At 56.4% G+C, this 16,771-nt stretch overlaps 1 protein-coding gene across 2 annotated transcripts in view; it reads right to left on the bottom strand.

Annotated features, from left to right (window-relative positions):
* Window positions 1-432: 432 nt before the first annotated feature.
* The window catches only part of GFRA2 (GDNF family receptor alpha 2), a 75,457-nt gene continuing 59,118 nt past the window's right edge, over window positions 433-16,771 (bottom strand). For both annotated transcript variants that reach the window (XM_069485181.1, XM_069485182.1), the window contains 5 exons: window positions 9,742-9,851; window positions 9,030-9,170; window positions 7,788-7,960; window positions 1,463-1,516; window positions 433-592 (listed from right to left, as the gene is read on the bottom strand). In XM_069485181.1, the coding sequence (XP_069341282.1) occupies window positions 470-592; window positions 1,463-1,516; window positions 7,788-7,960; window positions 9,030-9,170; window positions 9,742-9,851 (601 nt within the window). In that variant the 3' untranslated portion in view covers window positions 433-469. The remainder of the gene's footprint in view (window positions 593-1,462; window positions 1,517-7,787; window positions 7,961-9,029; window positions 9,171-9,741; window positions 9,852-16,771) is intronic.

Here is a 16,771-nt window from a genome sequence, read left to right as displayed (position 1 = left end):
CCGCCTTGCTGACCGATGCCCTCTACCAGCCCCAGCAGGTCCCCAGAGTGGGCAGCTTGTGAAAGCAGCTGCAATGTCCTGCCCCAGCCAGCCCCAGGCACAGCCACGAGTCCCTCCGGCTGCAGGGCTCTCGTCTCAGTCTCTGCTTCAGAAGGGTCCAGAGAGGAAAACGCCAGGAGAGAGTGCAGGGCATTCCCAGAGCCTCGCGCCCCACTCGGTGCCAGGTGTCCCTTGCCAGGGGGCCCCCTGGGCCGGCTCTCGGGCTGCCCACCTGCTTGTCTGTTTGGTTTAGAAAAACTTCTCCAGAGAAGAAACCTGGGAGGAGACAGGTTCGGCGACAAGGTGGGAAAAAAACTTATTTTTTGCAAGGTGTGTGTGTGTGTGTGTGTGTCTGTGTGTGTTTCCATTTTGTCAGGCGGGTGTTCTCGTCTGTGTAGCTTTCAGAAATCTCCCGACACGTCCCCGGAGCCTACAAGGCCAGTGTGACCATCAGGAGGGAGACGGCGGTGAAGGCAGCCGACGGTCTGGCTCTGCTGGGGCCTGAGTTAGGTCTGATCACCTTGTTACTCCCTGGGATGATGTTTGTCGTGAGCTGAGTCCACAGCACAAAGGGAGACAGAAACAAAGAGAGTGACAAAAAAATAAATACACCAATCAGCAGGTCTGGGACCAAGCAAAGAAAAGGGCTCAAGAACTGGCCCCTCAAGTCCCTGTCCTCTCTGTCCACCCGGAGCCAGGCTTGCATGCAGCGGGGCAGGAACAAAAGGCCATGAAAGCTCCGTCCCTTGTGGCCACAAGCCCATGGGTTCGGAGAGGCAGGGCAGCGTCCCCAGAAGGCAAGATGCTCTTCCCAGCCCTGAGAGGGAGGGTATGAGGGGCTCAAGGAGAAGCAGCTCCCAGGGTCCACAAGGACCTGCTTCTGGAGAGGAGAAGAGAGGAGAGGAGAGGAGAGGGAGACTCTCTTCCTGAATTTGTTCGAATCCCTCCTCCTCCATGAAGTCCTCCCGGCATGTCCCTGTCTGAGCTTCTGTCTTCTTCTCCTGCAGAATCTTACACTGCTTTTCTTCTCATCTAAGTTATTATCTTGGGTCTGTAGGTCATATGTATATGAAGTCCTTTGCTTCAAGGAAGGGACTGTGTCTTTTTCCATCTCTGTACCTCCTAAGTATCACAGAGCCAGAACCAAGCAGGCGCTACACACGTTGTCGTAAGGAGTAAGGAAGGTGTGGGAGGGCCTCTGCTCAGGGCAGCCATTTTTCTCTCCCCCAAGGGAGCCAGCCATGGGCCCTGCGTGCAGCCTTTGCACTCCCCCAGCCCCACCCAGCACAGTGAGTATCCACCCAGGTCCACGCGGGCGAACCCCATGCAATAGGATGTGGGGGCTCCGAGTGTGAGGCTCCCCCTGGAAACAGCCCCTCTGGCCCAGTCTCCATGCGCACCCCCTCCTCTGCCCCCGACTCACCTCTGTGAAGCACATGCTTAACTCTTTGGAGCTGTTGGCCTTCAGCCCCTGCTCCTGTGGGAGAAAAGGCACTAGTCAGGACAGGTCACCCAGCCAGACTTTGTCCAGCGACTCAGATGAGGCCCTGTCTTCCACTGTTGGCACCACCAAGCACGGGACACACAGTGAACATGGCTGGCTCAATCCCACACAGCACAAACGGCCCCTGCCCCTTTCTGACACCGTCAACAGTTAGGTCCTGGCTCCTCTGGGCTCCTGGGGAACAGATTCTAAACTCTGCTCCCCAACTCAGGCCCTAGGTGGCAATCAGCCACCTGCGTGCCTGTCTCGTGCTCAGCGCTCCTCAGAGGCAGGGCCCATGTCTGCTTTTCCTCACACTGAGTAGTGTGTGGCTCATAACAGCAATCAGTAAATGTCTTACTAGATGCAGCCACGAATGAATGAATGAATGCCACAGATCAGAAATGGCATCCAAGTGCCAGCTCCTGTGAATTTGTCATGGCTGCTGGAGGGCTCTGCAAAAAAGATCATGAACCCTCATCTGGCCTTGGTGGGGAGAGAGGGGTGATTGATTAGTGATGTCTGCCACTGGCACCTGTTGGATGGGCAATGGCAACTGTGCCAGGCCACTTGCACCCCAAACGGATGTGCAGCACCTGGGAGCCCTGTGGACGGGGAATGAGGAAGGCAGTCTGGCTCAGTGACGACTCCAGGATTCTCTCTACGCCGCGCAGAACCACCTGGATTTGGGACCAGAGGGTATGCTTGAAGGGCAGTCCTCTGTTGTCATCATCATAATCGTGACCCATGGGAACCAGCTGCAGGAGGCAGGGTTCTTCTCCTGGCTTTCAATGGCTTGTTCCCAAGCCACTTGCAGGGAAGCTCTGGCCACCAGAAGCAACTAGGAAGCCCCAAGAAATTATGCCTAACTCACTGCTCTTGGCCGGAGTATCAGTAATCCCTTGGACATCACAGGCAATCTACCACCCGGGGCATCTGGTCAGCTGAACAAGGACCCAGCTGTCACACAGAGACCCTGGCCAAGAGTAGAGTCACTGCCAATCAGTGATGGAGATATGACCATGGTACTGATTACCACAGCAGGGACGGAACCGGGGACTCGGCCCAGGAGGGTCCTGTTGAAGACCAGTGTCTCCAGGTACCAAGACAGGGCTCGGCCAAGCCCCTGGCTGCTTCCCCCTGCAGACGGGTGTCGGGGCTGCTCTAAGGCCATTCCAGACCCAACAGCCGGGTTCCACCCCCCAGGACTGGGCGCCACTCCAGCTATGGCTGTGTACGGCCACTGTGGGGGGACACAACACGGCCACCCCCTCAGAGGTTGTGCTCCTGCCTCCCACCTGCCCTCCCCTGCCCATTGGCCACTCCCCGCTCAGTCACCTTGGTCCCCACCTGTGATGTCCAGTGGCCTGTCAGGGTCTGTGCCCACTGCCCAGCACCTCCGGGTCCCAGCAACGCTTCCTACTCTGTTTCTGGATGTGGCAGGCCAGTCCCTGCCTGCTTTGGGGTCCCTGTCTTACCCCCCCCTCCCACGGAGCTCATGAGTGCGAAGCCCACAGAGAATTGCAGAGGCGGACAGCCCCAGGTGCCAGTCCTCGCCACGCCAACCACAACCACAGCAGCTCCACCGGTATCTGCTGTTTATATTGCAGCTAGGCATAAAATCATTGCCCCAGCTAGATCCGGCCCCCTGATTTCCAGAAACACGGAGCAGAAAGCAAAGGCTGCAGTGACCTCCCCAGACAGCTAGCTGGGCACCCGGAACACAGGGTGTCTGCCCAGCCGGCCCCTCCTGACAGTGGCATGGGGTGGACGGGGGGACAGAGAAAGAAATCCCACCGCCCAATGCCCAAACCACCAGTGGCTCAAACTCGCCGCCTCCCTCCCTCACAGTGACCTCTGCCCCCTCTCCCAAATGAGTCCCAGCCTTCCCTGGAGGGGCTCACACCGTAATGGAGAAATAAATGGGAAGGGGAGAGACGGCTGCCACCCTATCCGCTTTTCCTGTCACCTCTTCCTGACTGTGCTGTACGCCGACGGAGTGAGTCCAGGGACCAGCTGAAGGTTACTCCAACCCCGCCCCTGTCCCCTCTCTGGGCCTCCCACCCCCTGGAGGCAAGCTCAAGGTTTGTGGCTCGACAGTGTCCCAAAGGATGGCAGGACACAAGTCCCCCAACAGCAAACCCTCTGCCACAGTGGCAGGCAGGGGGACTTTGTGGAAAGAGCTGACCCCTGTAGGCTACATTGTGGGTCCCACCAGAAGCATGAAAGAGTCTGCCCCTGCAAGTGGCACTGGGAGAGGGGCACAGACCAGGAGGGAGGACTACAGCAAAGGCTCGCTTCATCCTTCTAGAACATTCTCCCAGAGAGACCCCTGTGCCCAGAAAGTTGGAAGGAAATTATTGTCTTTCTCCTATTCTTTGCCCACCTCTGTCCCCACCCTACCCCCAGAGCTTGGCCTGGCAGCCCCAGAGCCTCCCTGGTCTGGCCCAGGTGCTAGTGACTGAGTCCACAGCTGTCCTGAGGGCCGGAGCCGGCCACTCTCTCCTGCACTTCCGGACTCTGTTCCTGGTCCCACCCCCTAATCTCAGTGCCCTTGTTCTTCCCCCCACCTACTCCCACCCCCGATAACTCACACCCCTCCCTGCCCGCTACCCCCTGCCGCCACTCCAGTCCCCCTTCTCCCACCCCCCGCCGTGGCTAAGCTCTCCTAACAGGTCTCCCCCCTCCCCCTCGCCAGCGCTCTGCACCTGCTGTCAGATTAATCTTGCTAAATTGCAGCTCTGATCACGACTCGCCACTCCCCGGTTCCGGAGCTGCTGGTGGCCTCTCAGCACTCACCACTTCAGCCTGTCACTCACGTCGACGCCCACCCCTCCTTCCCACCAAACCCTCTGCGTCCCGCCCACACCCACACCCACACCCAAGTCCAAGTTTCCTCCAGAGCAGGGGTCTGCAGATGTATCCTGAAAAGGGCCAGGGAGAAGCAGCTTAGGCTTGGCAGGCCACGCGGTCTCTGTCACAGCTCCTCAACTCTGGTGCAGAGACAATGCATAAATGACAGCGTGTGGCTGTTTGCCAATAAAACTTAATTTATAAAAACAGACCCTAGTCAGCACAGCTGGTGCTGTCCTGACCCCGTGCCCCTCCACCTGGGACGCCCGGGCCTACTCCACCCCTGGCTCCCTGTCTCCACGTAGCCCACGCTCCCTGCTCTCCCGGGCCTGGCAGCAGGTGTCACCTCATCTGTGAGTCCTTGGCTTCCAGTCCCCGTCAAAGCAGCCCCTGCCCCCTCTGGACCCCATCCCACCCTACCAGCCCCACAACGGACAGGGCACCAGTCACCTTCTCCGTCACAATCATCTGAGTGTGTGTCCCGTCTGCCCCACTGGCACAGGGACCAGGCCACCAGCCTGTCAAGCTTGTTAGCTTCGGCACCTGGGACACGGTGATAAGCAGTGAGACCTTCTGTTGAATAAATGAACGGACGCACGAACGGGCCTCGCAGGCCCACGCTCTGACGCCCTCAGCCTGTGCACTGGCCAAGAGACCCGTCCAGGGAGCAGACAGGGACAGAGAGGTGGCCGTTCAAGGCTCCCACACCCCAGCCCAGCAGCCCCAGTGATGACCCAGTCCCACCCCACCCCCCAGCACAGGAAAGTCCTTCATGGGAACAGACCTAGAGGAGGAGGCCACACCAGGTGGCCGGGGCCCCCATTCCTGGCCCTGCTCAGCCACCAACTACAGGGCTAAGGACAAGCTGCTGCCCTCGCCAGGCCTCAGGTCCCTTGGGTTTGGGGAAGAGACCTTGGAGGGTCCTTCCAGTCGTGACATTCAGGCTCATGTGGGGTCCCCAAGGCTTCCCCAAGGAAAGACAGAGGACAGAGGAGGACAGGGATACGTCAAATATCTTGCCTCTCTCTCCAAGGTGAATCTGGGGTGCATAGGCTCCCCCCACTTCCCTCCCAGCCAGGCCCCAGGTTCCTGTCCCTGCCCTCACTCAGGGACTCCCTTCTATAGTTAGGGTGCCCCTAACTCCCCAGGGCCACACAAGGGCCACCATGGAGCCATTTAAGCAGAGACGGTTCATGCCAGGGGAGCTGATGGCCAGGGGGTTGTGTCCTAGGGGGGCACCCACGCCAGCCCTGTTGGGCCAAGGACCACTCGAGCTACACTCCCAGTGCCCAGCATGGACTAGCAGGAGCTCATTAAAAAGACGGTAATTAAAACAGAATCAGGGGCCCCTCCCCTCCAGTTCCTCTGAGAAGGAACCCGGGGAGTGATGGTGACAGGCCCCTTTGGAGAGTCTATTTCTCTCCCTTTGCCCCCAGGCAGGGCTGGCCCAGCTCTCCTGCCCGTTGTGACTTCATCACTAGGCCCCGAGGGGACACTCGCTGGGGCCAGACCCACGGGAGCCACCTGCCAGGAGGCCGCCCCACCCCCAGGATTCACACGCCCTAACATTTGTGCCATGTTCTTCCTTTTACAAAGCACTTTCACATGTCATCTCCCAGACACATCATCTGTTATCTCCATTGGAATCCAACCAAGACCAGCGTCGTCAGGGGCTGGTGACCAGGGGTCTGTGGTGGGGGCCCAGAGCCATGGCCTTGAGCTCTCCTGTGCCCACAAGGAATGATAGCAAGGGTCTTGGGGAGGGTCGGCAGCTTTCTGCTGAGTCAGCCTGTTTCCAGGTGAGCCGGCTGAGGGGCTCGGGCAGGAAGGGTGCCATGCGGGAGGCTCGTAGGGCCCAGAGGATGGCGCCAGGGCACGGTCACCTGACAGGTGGCACAGTGGCACACCCCTGACCAGCCGAGCTGCCCGCCACTCTAGCATGAAATTGAGCTGGCAACTGTCTGCAGAGTGGGCCCCTGACACCACCCCCCCATGCTGGAAGCCACTCAAGCATGCCCACTGTCATGAGGAGCTGCCCAAGGGTGACACTGGCACCTCTGCCCAAATGAGGAGGGGTAGCCTAAGCTGAGCTCCCCGCTGAGCCCAGCACGAGGGCACTTGGACGTCAGCTGTCACTGAGCAGGAGACCCCGCCAGGGAGGGGAAGGGGAGGTGGGAAGAGGGCTTCCCACCAGATGGGCACCAGCACATGGGCCACAGCGCCCAGGAGGGACCCAATGCCTCACCAGCCTGAGTCCCCACACACGTCCTCATCCTGCACTGTGGATGCTCATGGTTGATCCCATGAGCCCACGGCCCTCCCCGCTCAGACTGGTGTCCTCACAGCCTCACACACAACCAGGTCTCCTTCCCTTCACACCTGTGCTCTGGCTGTGCCCAGCGACTGCTCCTCACACCCTCAACCTGCCTGGCCGTTCAAGTCCCAACTCCTGCCTGAAACGCCCGGCACCCACCAGCCACATTCCCGCTGTGCCCTCCCTCCTCTGCTCTCCCTGAGCGGAGTTCTGGGCTGGGTTCTTGTCCAAATTCTTTGTCCTAGATCCGTGTGTGTGTGCACATGTGTGCAGGAGTACATGTGTGTGGTCTGCCTAGAACCAACCTCTTCAGCACAGAACCCACTGCAGCGAATGGTGAGATCGTCTGAGGGTAGCTTGGCAGAGAGACAGGCTGAGCGGGGAGCCCTGTGATCTGCCCTGATGGTGCCACGTGTGTCCCTTGTCACAGCACCAACTACAGTCCATGTCTGATGCTTATTTAATTGTTGGACCCTCAACAAGACCATCAGGACCACAAAACCCAAGACTGTGTTGGCCTCATTCACCAATGAGTCCCTAGCGTCTCACATGGGACCTGGCACACGCTGGGCATGTCACACATGTTGGATGGACGGATGGAAGGATGGACAGGAGGACAGACAAACACATGAACATGATGGGCTTTGGAGTGTCGGACGCAGGTTTGAAATTTTATTCTACCACTAACCAGCTGTGTGATGGCCGGTATGTCACCCAAGCCCTCTGGGTCAGTTTCTTGTGGGTAAAACCAGAATACCAGCACCCCATTGTGTGAGAACTCAGTGAGACAGGCGGAGAGTCTACAGCACACATCCTGGTAATTAGCAGGGGGTTATTAAATGGTAACTGTCACATTTCTCTTTTACCCCGAGGTATCTGCTATAGCACTATGATGTAACAGGCGCGTGACACCTGCAAGGTGATGCCTAAATGAAGGGACAGGGCAAGCACTACCCCCACCAGCCCCTCCCTGCCTCTTGGGTCCCTGACCCAAAAGGAGGACGGTCAACGCTCCCTCCCTGGCCCCAGCTGAGTCACTTCCCATGCCACTTCTGGCACCGTGGTGCTACCACCAGCCTCTCAGCCACACCCCCTCACCTGGACAGATGTGCAGGTGGTGATGACACTGGTCCCCAGGCTGGTGCTGTCGTTGAGGTCATCTGGCAAAGAAGGAGCCTTCTCCACCCGAGGGGCCTGGGTGGCCTGGAACGAGGAGCCCTTGGGGGAAACGTTCACATCTGTGCCGTTGCCAAAGGCCTGGATGGCGTTCCCTGGGGTGGGGGACAGGTAGATGTCAGGACCCGGCTCACCCCACCCACGCCCTTCCCCGGGTGGGCCTGGCAGCTGGGGGAGTGGAGCACAGCCACACTCGGCTGTGCTGCGGCTCCTTTGCAGATGCCGCCCAAGGCTCACGTCTCGAGAAGAAAATAGCACCAGGGGGTTGAAAAAGACAGAGAAACCAGCACAGAAAGAAATGCATGTGCTGAGGAATGCAGAGGAGGGAGAGGAGGAAGAGGAGGAAGCGGGAGGCATGGGGACCCAAGAGGGCGCAGGGGCACGTCCTCTGTGCAGGAGCTGCAGGCCACGCCTGTGGGAGCTTCCCGGCTCCAGCTCCCCAGGCACGGACCCTTCTGGCTCTTTGGCCACCACCGCTGCCGTTCCAAGGGCCCCAGACTCAGCCCTCTGCCCTCTCCACACCATACACTTTCCCTGGGTGGCCTCCCCTCCTCCCACACCACCTAGAGAAGAGCCTAGAAAATCTCCACCTCCACGTCCCATACAAGCTCACAGTGCCCAAGCCTGACTAGGCGTCTCTTCCCACCATTCCCAACACTCCCTGACCTCTGTATGGCCAGCCTTGAAGGTGACATCGCCATCTACCCAAGTCCCCCAAGTTAGAATCCTAGGGGTCACCCATGCTGCCTCCCTAAACACTCGTCGGCAGTCAACTGAGCCCACCTCCTAAGGACCCCTCCACCCTCTCTCTCTCTCACCTCTGGATTGGGAGTGTGATGACTTGAAAAGAAAGTCACCAATTCCAAGGGGAAATGAACTCATTCAAGGGGGAAGTGATGAATGCCGGCAACCAGCAAGAGAGGGCTCCGTCTCCACAGGAAGCTGGCTGGAGCTGGCCTGTCCACAGTGGGGCTATCAATCTCCAAGAGCTCAAAACCCAGCGTCCCCACAGGAGCACCCATGGTGGAGAAGCACCATATGTCCCACTGGCCATCCCAATGGACAGAGAAGGGAATGGCTGGGACAGACTCCAGGGCTCCTCTGGCTAGGAGGGGTGTGAGGGGCATGAGGGGCTTCTGGGGGCGAGGACATTCCAGCACTTACGGAGGCACGGGTTCTCGGTGAAGTCCCTGAGGAACTTCTCACACTCCTCCTCCATGTTCCCACTGCCACGACAGCTGCACCAGGGTGACACCACGATGCCAGTGGGGCTGGAGTCCACGTAGTTGGGTGTCATGTCAAACCCTGGGCAGGGAGAAAGGGGAGGGAGAGGAGAGAGGAGCAGTAGGGCCTTCCCCTTGAGCCCCCGGACCCCAGGCACAGCAGGGCACAGGCTGGGGACCCACCCTCCCACCTGTCCCCCACACACATCCCAACTAACCCTGAGCACCACTGTGCCAGCAACCATGGGGACAGAGGGGCCAGAGCCTTAGGGGACACTGGGCTCCTCGCCACCAGGAAGGTAGAGAAGATGCTCCCAGAGGGTGGGCCCTGGCTTTCTCCTTCCCAGCAAGCACGGAATGTTCTAGAATCAGGGCAAGTGAGGCTCCTCCCCTCCTCCTCCCCTTCCCTCTCCTCCCCTTCCTCCCCCTCCTCCTCCTCCTCCACCTCCTCCTCCTCCTCCTCCTCCTCCTCCTCCTGACTGCCGAGCCACCTCCCCCTGGTCTCCCTCGCAGCTCTAGCTAAATCTGCCACAGAAAAGGCCGGGCTCAGGCTGTCCCCACCGGCTGGCCCCGAGCTGGACTGCAGCCCCTGCCCCGCTGAGAGGGGCACAGCAAGAAGCCCCTGCAAGCCCAGGTGTGCCGGGGGAGCTTACCGATCATGCCGGCGTACGAGCCCAGACACGCCTGGAAATTGTCCGCAGGGCAGCTGGTGACCGTCTGGTAGGAGGCTCGACAATTGGCGTGGAAGTCCGCCAGCCGGGACCTGGCGGCAGGGAGGAGACCCAGCGGAGAAAACAGTTTAGCCTGGCTGCCTCGGCCCCTCTGCCCCGCGGTGGCAGGGCATCTCCTGCCTGCAGTGTCCTCAAGCCCTGAGCTCCTTGAGCACAGAGACAAAGAACTAGTGACCAGCTGACAAAAAGGAACCCAACAGGCACAGCAACTGCCTGCTCCAGATGGCTCCTTTAGGCAGGAATCACAGAGAGGACCCAGGGAAGGTTCGCAGAGGATGCCTGGAGCCACAGCAGGAAGGCCACGCCCTACTCTCTGCTCAGCCACACTCCTGGATGATCATCACTGTTCCCACCTGCAAAATGGGCACAACAACCCCTGCCCCAGCTACCTGCTAGGACTTGTCTGAGGGTCAGAGAAACCACTGCCCAGGGAGGTATAGGAGGAGCATCTCTAGGGTGAGACATGTCACGGGCACTCCCGATAGGATTGTCCCACATCAAGTCAGAGCAAAGTCTCCCCTGCCCTCCTCACTCCTTCCCCAATGCCACCAGGTGGAATCAGCCCTTCCTTCCCCTAGCTACTGTCACATGCCGTCACCCGTTCCTGGATGACACTGCATCTTGTGCATAGCTCTGTCCTCCGTGCGAGTCATGAGCTGCTTGAAGGCAGTCACTGTCTGACCTGGGTCTGTCCCCTGCCCCCAGAATCAGGCCTGGACATGGGCGGTCCCGTCGAGCACAGGACACCCAAGTCTAATATGAGTGGCAGTCCCCATCCCTGCTTCCTCCTGCCCTGGAGCCCTGGTCACAGATGATACCATCAGCCTGGCTTGGGGGAGGACACTCCCCTCCCCACCATGTCACCTCCTACAGGTGGGCATCTTTCGCCTCCACATATATCACCCGTGTCTCACAGCAGCTCCAAGCAGCCAGCAATAAGGTCTCATTCACTGACATTTTCCCAATGATGGGCACACAGTAGGATCTCAATGACCATGAGCTCCACGAGAATCCCATGGTAACTCGACAAGCAGCTGCAGGAAGGACCAGAACCTGGGCTCTGTGGCTCCCTCTCCTCCACCCCGCACACCTGCACCCTGCACAGAATGAGGAACCTCACATAAGCCACCCTCAGGTTCACCCCACATTCAGCCCCCCTAGCTCTCCAGTGGAACTTCGTCCCATTTGAGCAAGGAACAGGTAGAGCAAGAGGACAGAGAGACAGGAGGTTGAGGGGACTGAGACAGCCTGAGCGAGCAGAGGAACACAGGCTTTCCACGCTGAGGTGCCAGTGACCGGAAACACCCCCGCCAAGCATGCCCGAGAGCAAGGGCTGAGTGTGTCCCACCGCTGCACAAATTCCAGCCTGCCCGGAGTCCCCACGGTCCTGGGGGTGGTTCTGAGAGAAGCAGGAAGCCTGCCGGAGAGATTCAACCCCGAACAAGGACGTATGTGTCCCAGGCCCCCGCAGCCAAGCAGGGGGACCAGTTCTCAGCTCAGCTCCGCCCTAACTCACTAGGTGACCGTGGGCAAGTCCCCTGCTTCTTAGGGACTAAGTTTTCTGATTTATCAAATGAATAAAAAGCACCCTTGATTTATAGCTTAAAAGGTCATTTCGCAGTTTGGGATGATGCAAAAATTCTGGAAGTGGGTGGTGGCGATGGTTGCAGGACAATGTGAACATACTTAATGCCACGGAACTGTACACTCGAAAATAGTTAAAATGGCAAATTTTCTGTTCTCTGTATTTTCCCATAATGATGTTTTTAAATGTACATTCACATCCATCTTTTATCATTCAAGCCTCGCAAACACCTTGTGAGCTCTGACGAGCAACTGTTGTTATTATCCCATTTTACAGACAAGGGGGGCCTGTCCCTGGTGCTCAGTGTCCCCAGTTAACAAACAGGGAGCGTCATGCCTGCCTATGTCCCTCCTGGGGCCATGACAAAGTGCCAACGAGACAGTGCAACGAGAGTTTGGGGACGGCAGACGCCCCATTTCAACAGGAGGCGTCACCCTTCCCTCCCCAGCACGGTGCCTGCCACTGGCACGTGCACACAGGGAGCGGCTTTCCTTGGTGTCTGAGAGAGAAGGAAAAACGTACCTGTTTACCCTGCCAAGCCGGGTCTGCGTGCCACACGGGGCAAATGAGCAGCACAACAAGGAGCGGCGGCTCCTCTCTCTCCCCTATTGCCGGACCCCAGGTTGCCGGAAACCATGTTCCCCTGATCCCACCATCCTCCATGCAGCACTGGGGACACAGGAAGAAGGGCATAGCCCTCAAGGCCAGGTGACGCGCACAGGGCCACTTTGCCAGGCCCTGGGGTGACCCATGGGGACAGCATCATCTCGCTCCTCCGAGGCTATGGCCTGTTTCCCTAGCAGCAGCCGATCGTTGGGCCAGAGCCTCAGAGGAAGCTGTTCAAAAAGGGAGGGGAGGACCCAGCCTGAGAGCGACAGACAGCGGAGGGAAGGCAACGCGAACGCAAGCGGCTACACCTTCTGTTCCTCCATTTCTCCATTCTCAGCGTCAAGTCGGCCTTGGCAAGCAAAAGCAACAAATGGGGCCATTTAGGAGGATGCCGCATCCAAGTCCAAGTCTCCAGGAGGCCTTTGATCGTTCCCGTTTCCCAGTAGCAGGTTCCCTCTTTCAACATCGGGAACCAAGTGGTGTCAATTTCCTTCACGCCCTCGCCACAGCCCAACTCCCGCCACGACAGAACCAGCCCTGGTAGGCAGGGTTCTCCAAAGCAAATGTTGTCCTTTTCATAATACATGGCGGGCCAGCTGGTGATCTCTGTACCCTCTCTGGGCCAGATGTCACTCTTCCCTCAAACTCCGGGAGGTCGCTGGTCTCTTGGACTCCGTTCTTGCTGCCAAGAACAGACTTTTCCTGGATCGGCCCCACTGCCTTGCAGATTTCTGCCTTTTAGAGCCCCAATAAGAGAGATGGCAAAAAGAAAGCATGAGAGAGAGAGAGAGAGAGACAGAGAGAGAAATGGACAAATGGACAGGCAGAGAGAGAAAAAGAGCCAGCCAGCAAGAGAACCCAAAGGAAGCCAAGCCAAGTCCATCTCAGCCGAGGTCAAGCTAAGACTGCCAAGGAGCCCAGGGCAGCAGGTGGATCCGTCTGAAAAGCATAAACCCTCTTTGGGCTCATTTCATCAGCAGCTGCAGCCTATTCAATCACAGGGAAGCAGCAGAAGGAGAGAGAGACACTTGACCTCCACTGGGATAAAAAGGTTGACTTATTAAACACAGAACATCCAGTTAATTTGAATCTCAGATAAATGCTGATTCTTTTTAGTATAAGTATATCCTGTAGCAATATCCGGGACATACTTATACTAAACAGATTTTCCATTTTATCTGGAATTCACATTTAACTGGGCATCCTATGTTTTTATTTGTGAGATCTGGAAACCCTATTTGATGAGCACAGGCACCACCGGCAAAGGGGGAAAGAGCAAGGCTGAGCGTGCAAAGATCAAACCACAAAGCAGAACGCATCCAGGTTTGGGGTAGGGGTAGACTTCCTATAGGTCTGGTTCTCAAAGTGTGTCCACAGATCAACAGCATCAGCAGCAACTTGTGAGAAATGGAAATTCTCCAGCCCTCCCCAGCCCAGCCCCAGCCACGCGATATCTGAAATCCTAGGAGCAGGGCCCAGCGATTGCACCTTAACAAGCCTTAACAGGCTAATGTTTGAGGATATGGCAGTCTGCACAGGTGTCCAAGCTGAGCTTGTGGGCACCTTTCAGACCCCACCCCCTGGCCTCAGCTTTAAATATCCCCAGTTATGGCCCAGCCGTGGAAGAAAATGATGCTTCAGGCCATAGCTGGAGAAGGGTCATGGTTACATGGCAAAGGGTGCACACGTTTGTGTACACACACACACACACACACACACAGGCCCCTAACCCCACGGAGACACACAGTTAGACTTGGATACACACTTCCCAGTGCTACGCTTCGGTCTTAGCCAAGAGAAAGTGCACAGGCACCTGTCACCTTCCCAAACACGTATTTAATACTTTCCCAAATTTGTCTGGCCTAGAGTAATACTAGGGTAAATTACTCCCCCAGAACCCCCAAACTTTCCAACGCTGGCCCATACATGGCTTTCTGGTCTGAAGCTCTTGTCAGCTTCCCGAAGTTCCCATTTATCAGGTGATAACTGCCAGGTTGCTGCCATGGAAACCAATAGGTTTCTACCGGTTGCAGAAGTGGAATAGGAAGAGGAAAGAGAGCTGATGTTTACTGAGGACCTACTATGTGCTGTGTACTGTTATCTCATTAACCTTCTGAACAATCCCACAAAGCAGCATATTTCACCATGAGGACAGGGTAGCCCGTGCAGCTACACACCCTGCAGCCACCACACCCTGGCTGGCCAGGCACCTGCCCTTGAGAACAGGGGTGGCCACCAGCCTGGCACAAATGATTGGGGCACTTGAATATTTCATGGAGGGAAAAAAAGGTTTCCAAGAAGTGCAAATTACTTGGGATAGGCTTCATAGACAATTTATGGAAATGTAGAGAAAATGGCCTTAATAGACCCAAGTGCCTCTAGAATGGCTTTCTGACGTCCCCTCCAGCGGTGCAGGGCTTGATTAAATGGGCTCAATGTGACACGACACTGAGAAAGGGGACAATGGACTTCACCCACGTGGCTGCTTTCCGACATCTCCAGGGCTCGCCGTGGACACCCTGGTCCTCCGCCCTCTCCTGCCTCCTCCAGGAGACCACCGCCCCTTGTTTCATGAAATCAAGGATGAACTTGGCTTCTTTCCCTCCTGTTTACTCTTTAACTGGACAGTGGATACTTATTATTCTTTCTACCCAGAATAGCAGCTGCCCTGGGGGTGGGCAGAGGAAGAGAGACTTCCTCTTCAGGCCGGGTGGTTCTAATAAAGGCTGAATGCCACCTCCAGGGCCCACGAGGACACATGACCCAGGCCGGGCCGGCCACAGCACCCCTCATTTCCCAAGACGCTAGTCTAGGCACAGGGAAGTAACACAAGACGGGCCAAACAGGGTCCTTGCCTGAGGTTTTCCTAATGGAGCAGACAAAGAAAAACATCCTTTTCCTTCTGGTTATGAGACACCACAGATGTGAGTGCAGATATATTGGGACCACGGCTCTAACCTCATGATCACAATAAGAACCACATGCAGCTAACCTGCAGCGAGGAGCAGACACAAAGGACAAAGAGAGAGACAAAGAGACAGAGACTTATCCGTACTTCAGTCCCTGGGACACTCCCCTGCCCTGTTTATATTTTATTACGTAAACCAATCAATTCCTTTTTTTAAATTTTTCGCAAGCTAGTCGGGGCTCCGTCACTCAAAACAGAAAAATTCCTGCTACTACTTAGCTTCTCTCTCCGATGGTACAGGACTTTCTCTGTCCAAGTTCTAAGCAACCAGAAAAAGCACGCACTAAAAAGGCCACAGAGGCCAAAAATCAAACCCACAAAGGGTTTGTCCAACCCGTGCCGAAGAGCCAGGGCTGCAGGCAGGAACACTTCAATGACAGCCACTTTGAAAACAGATTATGAGCAAGTTTATGAAGGAAGACAGGTCTGGCCTTGAGTTCTTCCTCCAGCTTAGCTAACAAGGAACAGCTCGGATGGGTATTCACACCAGGGAAGGCTACATCCACCGCTATCAACAATGGCAAGGACGTAGGTTGTGTCAATATATGAAAATTTAAACACGAAATCATGTTACGGGATTAAAAAGCAGGAGACAATATAGTCTATGCCCCCTGGTTACAAACGGGGGAAAATGTTAAGTTACGAACCGACGAGATTCAGCAGTGTATTTCCAAAGATGCTAATAGAAGACACTGTTCATTATGTTCTCTTTTAATAAAGTTGCTTTAAGATTGTAATTATTGCTTTAAGTTTAATGGAACTAGGCCTCAGGAATCCTGAAGTTATTATAAACAATGATTTTTTCCTAAGCCCTTGATGAGAGAAAATGTTATTGGTTCTGGAAGCCTCAGCAGATTCAGCTGACCCTCTGTCCCAAGATAAACAGGATGAGACAGAAAAGAACTGGTTCCCCATTCCTGGGCGGCCCCAGTCCCTAGGAGCTTGCAGGCCCTTCAAGCCAAAGGGACACATCCTCTCTGGTCTGTTAACAAGGGCCTCCTGTGCTAGTACAGTGCCACATGGTACCCCGACAATTCCCCGACATCGGAAGCATTACCCCTGCTTTGCTGACAAGGAAACGGAGGCCTACAGGGGTTAATTCACTCACTTAATGTCACAGCAGCAAGGGCAGAGGACTTAAGTTCAAATTGTAGCTCCAAAGCCAGTGGGTTTTCCCTTCACCACGCTGCCCCAGCCTCCCACCTCTCCAGCATTTTCAAGCCGCAGGATCGGAGAGAAGCTCATTTCTCTTCTGGAGCCATCCAAGAGAATCACTGGGGTGCCACCTGCCTCCTTGCCCACCCACCGTTCCCCATACAGGCTGGAGCTCACCCAGCATCCCTTCTCTCCTCCAGGTGAGCCATGAAGGTGACCTTGGGCAATGACCTGAAGAGGGCTGTGGTTGGAGCCACTGGACCCCGGTGACCAGAACAATCTACTAGATCCTGGCTACCACCAAGAGACTGGCATGCCAACCACAGCAGTGGGCCCAAGCCTGCTCTGGAAGAGAGTCAGGACGGCCTGGATGGGACAGAGGCCAACCCAAGCCTGCCTGGATCTCCCCACGGGGCCCAGGGATGGGCGCTTCTCCAAGAGACTGCCATTGGAGACGCTTATTCCCGTCCTCCAAAAACAGGCAGATGGGCAGACCCCTTTTCTCCATCTCCCCCAATCCCTTCACCTGCGTTCCAAACCTCTCATTACCCGGTAAGAGGAGAAAAGAATTAAACGTATGCATCATTTGATTTTAATTGAAGGACTGTTCTATTTCATTGAACTGCTAAGTAAGC

This window comes from Eulemur rufifrons, chromosome 12, assembly GCF_041146395.1.
Source record: "Eulemur rufifrons isolate Redbay chromosome 12, OSU_ERuf_1, whole genome shotgun sequence".
Classification (NCBI taxonomy): domain Eukaryota; kingdom Metazoa; phylum Chordata; class Mammalia; order Primates; family Lemuridae; genus Eulemur; species Eulemur rufifrons.
Note: the sequence above shows the minus strand (reverse complement) of the source record. Positions and strands in the feature narration are given on the sequence as shown.